Raw genomic sequence first — 14,184 nt, 5'->3', positions numbered from 1 at the left:
TCTTGCCTCTTAAAAATAAACATCTTCCAAGGCTCTGTTCTTGACTAACTATTTACCACTTCTAAGTATAGGACTTTAAAATCTATCTCTCTAATTTAGTTCTCTTTCCAGAGCTTCAATTCTTCATCTTTAATTGCATGCATAGAAATGTCTACATCTCTATTTGGAGGTCCTAGTGATACCTCAAATTTAACATGTGAAAGACTAGATTTCTTTCTTTTTTTTTCTTTTTAATTTTTTATGGATATATTTTATTTCTATATAACTTTCATCATGTATTCTATATCTGTATCCCCAGCCCCAACCTGAATCCCATGACCTATATAAAAAAGAGAGGTGAAAAAAAGTAATTCAGCAAAATTATCCAAAATACATTCAAATTCGACAACCTGTGCAATAATATTTCAAATTTACAATCCACACTTTTTCCAAGAAGGAAGAGAAGCCCATTTTCATATATTTTCTTTGGTACCAAGAATGATCACTATAATTAAATAGTGTTCAACTGTTTCCAAGTTTGCTATTGTTCTTTTCATTTACATTTGTCATTATTATTATTATTCTCTTTGAATTCATTCATATAAGTCTTTCCATGCATCTTTGTATTCTTCATATTCATAATTTCTTGTGGTACAGAAATATTTTATTACATTCATGTATTACAACTTGTTTAGCCATTCAATCAATGAACCTACCCACCCCCTTTTTCTAGTGAATCTATTTATTTTTAATACACATTGTTTTATGAATCATGTTGGGAGAGAAAAATCAGAGCAAAAGGGAAAAACCATGGGAGAGATAAAAAAATAGAATAAAGAAGTGAACATAGGATTTGTTGATTTACTTTCAGTCTCTTTAGATCTTTTTCTGGATGCAGATGGCATTTTCTGTCCAAAGTCTATTGGGATTGCTTTGAATCACTGAACCTCTGAGAAGAATCAAGCCCAGAGAATCAAGAATCAAGAATCAAGTTGATCATGCACATTCTTGCTATTATTATATACAATGTATTCCTAGTTCTGTTTGTTTGGTTCAGTATCAGTTCATGTAACTTTCCCCAGGCCTTTCTATACTCAGCTTGTTCATCATTTTTTATGGAACAGTAGTATTTCATTACTTTCATGTCCCACAGCTTGTTCAGCCATTCCCCAATTGATGGGCATCCACTCCATCTCCAGTTCTTTACTACCACAAAAAGAGCTGCTACAAACATTTTTGCACATGTGGGTCCTTTTTCCCTCTTTATGATTTCTTTGGTAGTGGGACCCAGCAATGCTGGGTCAAAGAGTTTGCACAATTTTATAACCCTTTAGACATAGTTCCAGATTGCTCCCTGGTCACTCAGACTCAATAACTCAGCTGTCTTTGACTCCTATGTCTCACTCATGTCCTCCAATCATATGTCTCACTCATATCCCCCAACCAATCAGGTATCAAGTCCTATTAACTCATCTATCCCACTCCTGTTATAACCACTTTACTTCAGGTTTTCACCAACCATCATCTAGTATATTGTGATAACCACACTAACTAGTCTTCTTACCCCTAGCCTCCTCTACTATGATCTTTCTAGTGCACACCTCATTCAATATAATACTGCTTTTATATTTCATCATTATTGTACATGGGGAGATTTTTTTCTTAAGGACCATGTCTTAAACCAAAATCAATGATTCTCATTGACTCATTGACTGGCAAATAAAGATCAAGTCTTATTTGATTATTGTTTAGGTGCTGAATGTAAATAGCAACCATTTCTGCTTTGGCCAGAAATACTGACGATCATCCCCCCTGCCCAGATGAATTTAATTAGTTGGTTTTTCTTTTTTTGACTAGGTGAAAGAGAAGATTCTTTGCTTCAATTACAAAATACCCTTAATCACTGAATGAGTCCAGTCTCAGTCAAACTGAGCTCTGTTGAAGATCTTAACTTAAAAAGGCCAAGGTTTCCCATGGCATCCAAGGCCATCTCCAGTCATCTTGATTTATATTTGACCTCTGGACCAGCCTCACTTAAATATAATTCATTTGCATATCGTAGCATCACCTCCCTGATGTCATGGTCCTCTTCAAGAGTGAACAACAAACAACCTCTATATTTGTGTATTCATCATTACTCATGTGTAGAGATGAAAGACATTATTGTGTGGTGCAAGAGGGGCGAATTAGAAGGACATGTACAAATAGGCAGTTAGTATGTCCAAAAATTCCTCTTTTTCTTTGCTGATGTGACTAAATCTCTCCCTCCCTCCTTCTCTCTCTCTCTCTCTCTCTCTCTCTCTCTCTCTCTCTCTCTCTCTCTCTCTCTCTCTCTCTCTCTCTCTCTCTCTCTCTCTCTCTCTCTTCTTTTTCTGGATGCAGATGACATTTTCTCTCCAAAGTTTATTAGGATTGCCTTAGATCACTAAACCATTGAGAGGAGCCAAGTCTTTCATATTTGATCTTTACACATTCTTGGTGTTACTATATAAAATGTATTTTTGATTCTGCTTATTTTGGTTAGCATTAGTTCATGTAAATCTTTCCAGGCTTTTCTAAAATCAACTTTTTCATCATTTTTTTAACAGAATAATAATATTCCATTACCTTCATATACTATAACTTATTCAGCCATTCCCCAATTGATAGGCATCTACTTATTTTCCATTTCTTTGCTAGGTGGCTAGGTTTTCAAGAATGATAATTTCTTCTAAGTTCTAATTTTTCTCTTCTGCCTTCACTTCTTCCTCTAATACTGAATTTCCTTTCTGTTTTCCTCAACCCCAGGACTCACAGAACCTAAAGAGCCGAGTTCAAAAGCAGAAAGTGTTTTCAGAAGAGCTGATGAATAATGAGATTCGTCTCAATGACCTGAAGAAAACTGGTCAGGAGATGATTGATAACAACCATTATGCTTCTGACAATGTGGCTGCCCGTATTAGTGAGATCACTGCCCTCTGGAAGGAGCTTCTGGAGGCCACGAAGCAAAAAGGTAAGAAAGACTTCTCAAGACTCACTAATTTTGTTACTGACCATGATCCTGACCAGGGCCTTTCTACCTATGTTACTGCAAATATGAAGGTGCCTCCTGCTAATGTCTAGTCTAAAGAATGATATTTCCCACTGTCCTTTGATTATTCTTTCCATTGGCTGCCTTATAGTCATCAAGTCCTTTTTACAACTTGAATTTTCTGAATGTTCTTGGGTTAACTAGGTCCCATTGCTCAAAAAGATAGCCCTGGGAGCATGTATATATTGTGATAATTCATTGTTAACTCTACCAGAGGAACCCTAAGTAATACTGTCTCTGTAACACAAAGACCAAAAGAATAATCCTTATTTCTGGAGTCTCCCTCCTTTTATATAATCTATTTATATAAGGACATTACAATGTGACCACCCCACCACCACTACCCCCATGCTATTAAACTACTGTATAGAGTAAGACGATTCAGCTCTTATAGCTTGAGTTTTCAAGGAAACAAGGTAATGTAATGGATCGATTTCCAGCCTTAGAATCAGGGAGATGTAAGTTCAAATCTTGCCTGAGTAGATGTATGACTGGGGAAGTCACTTAGTTTCTTGTAATCCTAGTTCCTTCATTTGTAAAATAGAGATAACAATCACACTTTTATCATAGGTTTGTTGTGATGATCAAGTGAGATAATATATGTGAAGTGCTTTGCAAATCTTAAAGCTCAATGTGAAGTTAATCATTATTATTAAATATCAGTATTTTTTGTCTAAACATTTCCATTTATGAATCTCATAGGAAAATATAATACTTTCCCTCCCCAACTCTACTCCCACTCCCCTGGAATAGCAATGGAGTAACACAATCTTAGAAAAATAAAAGTCCTGCCCAAGAGCAGGTATAAGTCTTGCTACGATAAACTCCAGCCATCTTTGCCGTTAATATGCACCAACCTTTCTGCTATGTTAGTCCATTTTCTCTTGTTTGTGTGTCTCTGAAGTTTTTCTATTCTTGAAGATATTATTCAGCTTCCCATCTTTTCTTTTAACTTACTTTTTTTTCTAGTTTAAATGGTTACTAAAACAATGCACATAAATTTTAGTTCTGGCTCAGAGCCTAATATGCTATCTACTTTCTCATGATGAGGTTTGTACTTCTTCTGTTCATTTAACTGGACAAATTTCCACAGAGCTAAGCTATTAACTGGACTTTTAAAGACTGACATGATACCAAGTGATATTATATAAGACAAGATTAGGGGTAGGACTTGAAGGTTAATTATTTCTGCTTTCCTCCTACAACCTAGGCAAGGACAATCCTCTAAGAAAATATATCATATCCACTGAGCTATCATCTACCTCCCTTCATTGATCCCATTGTATTCACTTAGCTACCAATTACCCATCAACAACATTTAATAAATGCCTTGTTTTCTAACAATTACTTTATTTCCCATGATGAATGCCTCCTAATTATGTGCAGACAGTGGTTTTGAACATTGAAAGGAAATCAGGATAAGGGAAGGAGTTAAAATATTTGTCCTTGGGGCATTCCTAGTCAGATAGGACAGAAATAATATATACATAGGATGAAGATGACAGCAAAGAGCATTATTTTGGCCAGGATGTGTCAGTTAAGTTTGAATGAACCAAGTCTTTGTCTAACTGTCATTGGTATATTTCTCTGCTATCATCAGTTCCCAGCTCTCCAGGCTAACTGTTTCCACAACTCTAGAAAGAAACAGCTATTGTCACATTTACTATGTTGCTTCCTTAAGGGCACACAGATACAAGCACATCATTTAGATATCCATTCTAGCAGAAAGAACTATTCAGTGCTTACAGATACATTCACACATTATTAGAAAATCAGAACATCTTCAAATTCCAAATTTGGATGGTACAGTCAGTCAATCAGCCAAGAAGTATCTTTTAAACACTTATGTGTCAGATATTGTGTTAATCATTAAAAATTCAGGGGGGAAAATAATATTCTATGCTCTCAAGGAGCTCACAATGAAAGTACATGGCAGAGATGTTCAAATAAAAAATTATGTTGTTTCAAAATGTAGTAATGTAGTAATTTCAAAATCACTAACAACCTCCTAATATTGAGTCCTCCATAAAATTACCCAGTGACCATCATTACTTCCACTAAGCAGAGTGACCTTATTGGCTGTCATGTTTAGTATATTTATGTGTTATTTCTTATGCTGACTTGGATAGCTGTCACTAGTCTCTGTCTGCTAGACTGCTAACAAACAATTGAGAAAGACTTAGTCTGGCTGCAATAGGAGACATAAATGTTGTTGAGCATACAGCTAGGGGAGAGATCATTATCCAAAGGGTTTTGTCATAGATCATGGAATTTAGACCTGGCTGTGATCTTAGAGATCTTGATCCAGCTCTCTTCATTTACAGGTGAGAAATCTGAAAGAAAACTTTCTGAAAGGCAGCCATGTGAAATAGACTTTAATAGGAAGGGTAGGATAATTGCAAAAGAAGAGAAGCTATCCTAGGTTGAGGAATTATCATAATCAAGACTAAGAATAGAACAAAGGACTATCAGCCAAAGATAAAGCAGGAAGAAAAATTGGAATGCTACAGCTCCTGATATCCAGCCAATTTATGAATGGATTTAACAGCCAATTGATAATAGTATAGCCTTTAGGAAGAGACTAAGGACACTTGTTAGCCAGGCTTCCAATGCTGAAAGCAAAGCCAGTACTATTGGATACAACTTCCATAGGAAACATAGAGACTTAATCATTACCATGAGAGTCTTCTCCAACTTTCCTGTGTCTCTTAAGCATTGAGGGAATGAGATTTAAACTTGGTTTAATGAAAACTCATCACAGAAAAAAAGTAAATAAGCATTTATTCAGCACCTACTATCATTGAGAAAATGGAGCTTAAGTGATCACAAAACCAGTTAGTGTCTGAGATGAGATTTGATTTCAGGTCTTCCTAACTCTAGGCCCAGCAATCCATCTTTTCTGCTCCCATAAGGTAAGTCTTTTCCTGGGCCTAGGCCTGAGCCTCATGTCTCACCACAGGAGCCCAGCTTCATGAAGCCAACAAGCAGCTACAGTTTGAACAGAGTGTAGAAGATTTGGCACGCTGGCTAGAGGAAGCAGAAGGTCAGGTTACCTCTGAGGATTATGGGAAAGGCCTGGCCGATGTCCAGAATCTCCTTAGGAAACATGGAGTCCTAGAGACCAGTGTGGATGCTCATCAGGTACCTAAATCCTTTAGCTATTGGAGTCTATTGAGGGTGGAGCTCATTTGGGATTGTCTTTTGGCCCTTTTTGTATCTCCAGAATTTAGCATAGTGCCTGACACATTGCAGGTATTTAAATAATGTTTATTGACTGATTGTTTGGGCACTCATTAGAAAGTAAGGAAATTCTTGCAAAGGGTAGAGATCAAACATCAATAGATCCCCTTCTAATCTGTATAATCATTAGAAACAGAATATTTATTATATTATTTCTCAGGGTAAAAAAAACGAACTAACTAGTCATGTCACTTTGAGGACATAATGAACCTCTCTGTACCTCAATTTCTTTATCAATATGCAAATAGCCTAATTTGAGGACTTTTATGAGTAAAGTGTTATAATTTAATCCTTAAAGTGTTATAGAAATGTGAATTATAATTATAATGTGATAGACAGGGCATAGGTACAGTCTATAGACCTAAAGATTGAGAGACTAGGGCCTATAATTTGGGTGGAAAAACCTCTAGATATCAGAACAGGAAAGCACTAGGGGAGATCTAAGAGAAAATAGCCACATGAGGTAAGTTTGAGTAGGTTTCCAATAGGTGCAGAAAAGAAGGACACTTTGGATAAAGGAAATGAACTGTTTTTGTGATGGGACCGGGATGTAGGGAAAGAGGCAAATCAAGAACTATAAATAACCTAGGTAAAGACTGTGAGATGCAAAAACTGAATCTACATGCGGAATTTCCTGTCTGGGGTAGAGTCCTAGCCAAAGTATTCCATTTTGAAATAATCAGAATGAGAGGCATTAGGTGGACAAATATATCTTGAAAATACATATCTATTTATGAATTGTACAAATCTATTTCTGAATTTTGATGGCATATGTATTTTATATATTTTATATGTATTTTATATATTATAAAATTTGCATATTCTGTGTCATTGGAGTCTCACAGCAACACTGTGAAGAAGAGACTGAAGAATTAGCCTTACTCTATAAATGAGGGGACTGAATTTGAGAGAGGTTATAAAATTAGTAAATGTTGTGTGCAGAATTTGACCCCAGGTTTTCCTGATCCCAAGCTGAGTACTCTATTAAGTACACCATGTTGCCCACATCAAATAGTTAACTGGGAATCACCATTAAATTATAAGCTGAGAGAAAAGTTAAAAAAAATATGTCGAACCTCTGTCCTCAAGAGAGGGATAGTAGATGGAAGATCAAGTTGACCTGTACTTCTATTTGCATAATAATTGGCTGGGCATATATACCCCATTAATTGCTTGTTTCACACCCTCTGGACACCTCTCTAAAAATATAAGTGGCAGAGAAAGATCAATTGTTATTCAGGTGTTTTTCAGTACTGTTGAACTTTTCATGATAACATTTAAGATTTTCTTTTCAAAGATTTTGCAATGGTGTGAAACCCAAATAAAAAAAGGATCTTTAGTGTATTTTCACTTAGAAAACCTCAAATTAATAGTTTTTGTTGTATAGTAACTCAGAGTAATCAAAGTACCTTAGGATTGAGAAGGTTCAAAATGTTTATGACTTCCTTTGGTCCTTAGGACTGAGGTAGATAAAATTGGGTGGGGTGGGGGGGATTGCGGGGGTGGGATGGGATAGGGGAGTGAGGGGGTGGGTGGGGGTGGGGTTATTATGTATATTTTATAGATGAGAAAATGAACTCAAGAGAGTTTAAGCATAGTCATATAGCTATATATGTCATTCAGTGTCAGAGATGGGATTTGAATAGAAGTTTTTCTTGATACCAAGTTCATCTTCCTTTCCATTCATCCATCCTTATTTTTATTTCCATGTTACCCATACCCAATGGCTTCCATTCTCCCTTTGGGTTATGTTTAGAGGATCACTATTACATTAGATTTCTAATTCTTTCAGTTTAGCTTTTGAGCAAGCCAGTTTACATGAGCTTCTTCCTTTGGAAAATTCTCATCTTTTGCTTCAGAACAGATGATTTCTAAGTCTCTTTTTACCCTAGCTCTCTTATTGTGTGGGATGGGTGCAAGACCTCCTTTCCCAAATAAATTTATCAGAGGCATCTTCAAGTACAAAGAGAAAACATTTATTTAATCCCTGCAGGGAGAAGCCCAGACACACCTGGGAACCATCCCAACTCCCACCACATGCTCCTGGAACCTGACCAGCTTCTGCCTTGTGCAGGATTTAAAAGCAAAAGACCTGAGCCTTCTCATCGGATAGCCTAAAAGGATGTAATCATCCTTGACCAATGGTCACCAATGTTGGCTGCCTCCCACAGGTCACTGTCACTTCCTGCAATTTCCTATATCCCAGGGTTCAAAGTCCATCCCTCCAGAAATCTTATGATCCTCCTCCCCCCAGGGTCCCACTTCTGGGAACAGGGATCATGTGACTCAATACTGAGAAATACTTCATCCAATCAGTCCCTTTCAATATGAATTTGAGGTAGAACATTGAGAAGAATCTTATTAGTATTCTCTAGAACTAAGAGAAATATTGCCTTGCCTGACATATAAATGCTGATCTTCTCTTGGGACTGTCTCCGTTGACTGTGGTAAAGAAACAACTGCATATTCTTTTTCACTATTAGGACCAAGTAGACACAATCACAGACCTGGCTACCTATTTTGAGGAGGTGGAGCATCCTGATGCTGGAGAAATGAAACTAAGGCAGGAGTCACTGGTAACACGTTATGATGCCCTGAAGGAACCACTGACCAACAGGAAGAGGAAGCTCATTGACCTTTTGCTACTGCAACAGATCTGTCGGGACACAGAGGATGAGGAGGCTTGGATCCAAGAGACTGAGCCTTCTGCAGCCTCCACTCATCTTGGTTAGTGCACACTGAACCAGAGCTCCCAGAATTTCCTTCCTACAGGAGGAAGACAATAGTATCTTAGTTTTTCATTAACTATGGGGTGAGTATTTGGGAGTAAAAGAAAAGGCTAGAAGGAAGGGCTTCTTAAATTGGGAAAAGTCACATGCATAGAAATGAAAGTAGATATGAACAAATTGAACTTGGGAAATGACAAAGGACCCGTATCTCCTACATATTAACTTTATGGGAATTTGCTTCTTCCTATTGGAGAATTTGTCCAGTCTAAATGAAGTCTACCTCCAGGGTTTGAGTCAGCCACAAATCTGGCCAAATTCTCATGGTGTCAGGATATTGGAAGAAATTTATATAATATTATCATACTGCTGTTCTCTCTTCCTTTTGCTTAATGATAGTGGAAAAGAGTGCTAATCAGGGCTAGAGTTTAAGTTCTGTTTAAGGGAATGCTCCGTAAATTGTATAATTTGCAGGACATTAAATGGGATATAGAATGTGGGAGAAGAGGAGGATGGATAAGCCAGGATCTATGCTTTGGGGGAACTCTTTCTAAGGTAATAGTGTGATGATTACAGATTTTAAAATCAGGAGAATTAGTTTTGACTCCCAGATCTCCCATTCATAATTTTCATGTCGACATAAGTCACTCCATGTGTTTAGACCTCAGTTTCCTAATATGTTAAATGTAGATGTATATACAATAGCTATAAATATCATGAGGTAAAATGTGGATTTAAGCCTGGGACAATGGAGTTTTAGTGACTAAGACTATGTAGGATTATATCTGGAGACTGAACCTTCTGCAGCCTCCACCCATCTTATTTAGAGCTGGAGGCTTCCAGAATTTCTTCACCACTGGAGAAAAGCAATAGTATTTTTGTCATTAGTTTTAAATCTTGAAGGATATGCAAGCTTATATGGAGAAAAACAGGCATGAAATCCTGGATAAGAGAAACAGCATAAGGTTGCCGACAAGAGAGAGTAAAGCTTGTGTAGGAATAAATCTGGTAGGTTTACTTGATTGGAGCCAGAAAGTCAAAACCAAGAGGGTCATAAGAAATGAGGGACATATATATGGGACTAAGAATGAGTTAATGGAAGCACATTGAGAAGTTATTATCTTATCCTCAGGCTGATAGAGAGGATGAATGATAAATGCTCACTTTCCTTTTATGAAATAATTAATGTAAGTCTTGGGAGTTAGAGGAAAAAGACTAAATGAAGTTGGATGATGCCCTCCCAGATTGATGCGTCAGTTCCCAGCATACCTAGCCACCAGACAGATTTTTTGGGATGAAGTTTTAGCCCCAGGAATTAAAGAGTGAATGGAATTCTGAATCAAGTACAAATGTTCTTCTTTCTTTCTACCAGATGCAATGACTTGAAAATTTGTCAATTAGGAGTCTAAGAACCATTTTTTTCCCATTTTAGGAAAGGACCTAATTGCTTCTCAGAACCTGCTGAATAGGCACCAGGTCATCCTGGCTGACATTGCCAGTCATGAACCCCGAATTCGTGTCATCACAGAAAGAGGAAACAAAATGATAGAAGAAGGTATGGTATTAGAGGCTAGACACGTCCCTCTCAGTCAACTTTGTATCTCAGAATTAGGAGAACCCTTAAGAGTTGTTGAGCTAATCTCCTGTCCTAATATATGCTCCTGGGTGGTGTAGTAGATAAAGCTCTGGATCTTGTCAGGGAGACAAGTCATTTAAGCTCCATCTGCCTCAGTTTCCTCAATCCAAAATGGCATCATCTACCTTCTAAGATTGTTGTGAAGATAAAATGAGTTAATATTTATAAAACTCTTGGTACAATGTCTTTACATAGTAGGTACTTTAAAAATGCTTTTTCTCTTCCCTTCCCCATCCACACATTGTATCTACTGTATCCACACACTGGTCTCATCTGACCTCTACTTAAGTATTTTTCTCAGTGAGGAATTCATTCTATTGTAAATCCAACATTAATTAGTTAAAGGTTTTTTTTTTTCCCTTTCTTTCATTAACTTAAATTGATCCCTGTCACATTTTTTCTACTTACAGCCCCAAATGTATAAAAGTGGTCTCAGAAACCATTTAGTACCTCTAAGTTCTGTCCTTTAGATCAAGGAACAGGAGAGAACAGCTCTACTCCATTATTCATCAATTTACATGAACTCATATATTTGAACTCAGCTATTATATCTTCCTCCTCTTCTTTAGATGAAACATTTCATTTTCATTTAAGTTTCACAAGATATAGATTTTGGATTTATTAACTATCCTGGTCATTCTCCTCTGAGTAATTTGTCAGTGTCCTTAAAACACAAATTCTGCCAATGCCAGAATTGAACCTGATATTCCACATGGTTTGACTAATACATATTAGAGCAGTTATTTCTATCCATAACTGAGTCAGTAGGCCATTTTTCCAATGTCCAAGAGATCAGGTTTTCCCAAAAACTTTTGAGAAGATGCCTAGTGATTCCAGTCTGATAAGATGACTTAGGATTATTCTTACAGTTCCCTCATGATTAATTTTCTAGGATCCTTCTAGAATTTGTGAGACTCAATTATACCTAGTTATTCTTGAACCTTACAGCACAATAACTTATGGAATCCTTTGAATAAATACCAGTTCTGCCCTACAACCCAATGACCACATATGCCTCTTGATTTTTACACAATAGATGATCTCTTTATAGTTGTTTTATTCACTCTTGGAGATATTGTAGGAATATCTGTATATTAGGGAAAAGGGTCATTAAACATTTCCTATACCCTGCTCTACAGGGCACTTTGCTGCAGATGATGTAGCCTCTAGGGTAAAGAGTCTGAATGAAAACATGAAGTCCCTTCAGGCTCGGGCTGCCCAGCGACAGCGTGGCCTGGAGGACAACGTGCAATTCCAGCAGTACCTTGCAGATTTACATGAAGCAGAGGCCTGGATCCGTGAGAAGGAGCCCATTGTGGACAACACAAACTATGGAGCTGATGAGGAAACTGCTGGGGTAGGTTGGAAAGAGGGTCCAGGAAATCCCAACCAGATGGAACCTATCTCCTTGGATGGATCATTCAGTGCTTAAGTATTCTAAAGAATTTAATGCATAAGTAGTGGAAAGAACAATAGATATGGATTGCACATGTCTCTGTATACTTCTATCCATATAATCTTAGGCAGGAGTATGCTGGTAATTGTTTAACACTTGGCCCCCTAGGAAAATAAAATGTATATAGACACACTTTGAGGTTTAATCTGAATTATTAACATTTCCTCCTTCACTTAAGAACAGACAAGCAAAGAAGCAATAAACTGGACCCTGATAAATAGCATTTGCTGATTTCCAAGGTATAAATGCTTGCACTAAAAATTTAACAATAGGTTCTATGAGCTGGTTCCAGCTGGCTCCAGCACACTCCCATTTCTAGGCTTCTGTTTTCTCATCTGGACTTAGACTAGGTATTTTCTAAGATTTCTTCAGTTGTTTCTTCAATGATTCTTTGGAGAATCTGGAAGAATCTACTTTGGTCTTACATATTTGGAATCCCTGGGAATTGATAGGATCTTACGGTGGGCCCTCAAATTGATATACTCTCCCAAAGAGTCCTTGTTTTTGTTCAAAGATCTAAAATTACTTGGTTGAGAGCATGTCATACTGAAGATTTAAAAGGCCCTAAGTTTCAGGAAAAGTTTGTTGTTTGTTTTTTGTTTGAGAGACAGTGTGTATATAGTAGGTAGGGCATTGGATTTGGTGTCCTAGGCTTAGATACTATCTTAGATATTTATTAATTGGGTGATGCTGGGCAAATCACTCAATGTGCCTGACTCAGTTTCTTCATCTGAGGGGTTTGACTTGGGAGGACTTATTTGCCTTTGAGATCTCTTCTAGCTTTACATTGATATACAATAATAAAGATTCCTTAGTATGTTTGAGAGCTGGGGACAACTAAGAGAGCCTAGTGGATAGCTTACCAATCTGGAGTCAGGGGATCTGAATTCAAATCCAGCCTTAGCTGTGTGGCCTTAATTTAATTTAATCCTGATTGCCTACTTAAAAAAAAAAAAAAAAAAAAAGGATTTCTTCATACAAAATGGAGCATAACTATCCTGGTTTCATCCAAAAATCCCCAGATTATTCCTAAAATTCTCTGATGCTACCCAAGGGTTCAGAGGGTAGACAGCTATCTAAAAGATTATATGTACTTAAAATAAAACCAGCCTGAAATAGAAGGAGACAAACAACAGGGTCACTTTTTTTTTTTTAATCACTGAGCAAAGATTTGGGTTTAATCTCACTTCTTACAGTCAATCTGGATAATTCACTTCACCTCTCTGAGACCATTTCCTTTTCTGTCACATGGGGGGAAATACTTGTTGGCCTATCTAATTGGGTAGTTATCAGAAAAATACTTTGTAATTTTTCACAAATAGACACAAGATCTCCTCTAAGGGGTCAATACAATACTTTGGAAAGGGCACAAATTCTGGAGTGCAGATGACCTGAATTCAAATCCTATGTCTGATCCTTCCTACCTGTATAACTTTGGACAAGTCACTTTGAGACTTAGCTCATCCATCTGTCCAATAAAGAGGTTGGATTGTAAAATCCAGATTTATTTCTCTTTATCTTATTTTTAAAGTGTTAAGAAAGAAACTTTTAGATCCCTTCTAGTTCTAGAAATCTACAATTCTATGTATTGTGGAGATTAAAATTATCCTACCTAAAAATAAGAGAGGCTAACTTAGAGGTCTCAGTCAATGGCACTTAATTAGAGTGTTTATGGTCCCCTCTGATGAAGTAGACCTCAAATCTTTTCCATGATCTGAGATGCCTCCTACTTCCAGGGCCCTATTTTTACAGGGCTAGATGACCTGCCACTATGGAACAGCTATACCAAATACAGAATAATTCTATTGAAGAAAAATAATATGTCAGTAGTGTCACAAATTGGGTGAACAAGGAATATCTCCACATAAGATGAACAGATTTCTTGTTTTGGGCAGGAGGAAATGGTAGAAGGTCAAATAGTCATGGATCGAAGGACTCCTGTTGGGCAAGCGATTTGTTCAGAAGTAAAAAAAAAAAAATATATATATATATATATATGTGTGTGTGTGTGTGTGTATTTGGGAGGACTTTCACTTTAGTTATGATCTCTGACATGCTGGACTTTGTCAAAGTTGTC

The 14,184-nt window shown here is 37.0% G+C and overlaps 1 protein-coding gene across 1 annotated transcript in view; it reads left to right on the top strand.

Annotated features, from left to right (window-relative positions):
* The window catches only part of SPTA1 (spectrin alpha, erythrocytic 1), a 103,695-nt gene that overhangs the window by 16,774 nt on the left and 72,737 nt on the right, over window positions 1–14,184 (top strand). The window contains exons 14-18 of the mRNA XM_031966830.1: window positions 2,767–2,971; window positions 6,009–6,190; window positions 8,773–9,016; window positions 10,448–10,570; window positions 11,791–12,008. Coding sequence (XP_031822690.1) covers window positions 2,767–2,971; window positions 6,009–6,190; window positions 8,773–9,016; window positions 10,448–10,570; window positions 11,791–12,008 — 972 coding nt within the window. The remainder of the gene's footprint in view (window positions 1–2,766; window positions 2,972–6,008; window positions 6,191–8,772; window positions 9,017–10,447; window positions 10,571–11,790; window positions 12,009–14,184) is intronic.

Source organism: Sarcophilus harrisii, chromosome 4 (assembly GCF_902635505.1).
Source record: "Sarcophilus harrisii chromosome 4, mSarHar1.11, whole genome shotgun sequence".
NCBI classification, from domain to species: Eukaryota; Metazoa; Chordata; class Mammalia; order Dasyuromorphia; family Dasyuridae; genus Sarcophilus; species Sarcophilus harrisii.
Note: the sequence above shows the minus strand (reverse complement) of the source record. Positions and strands in the feature narration are given on the sequence as shown.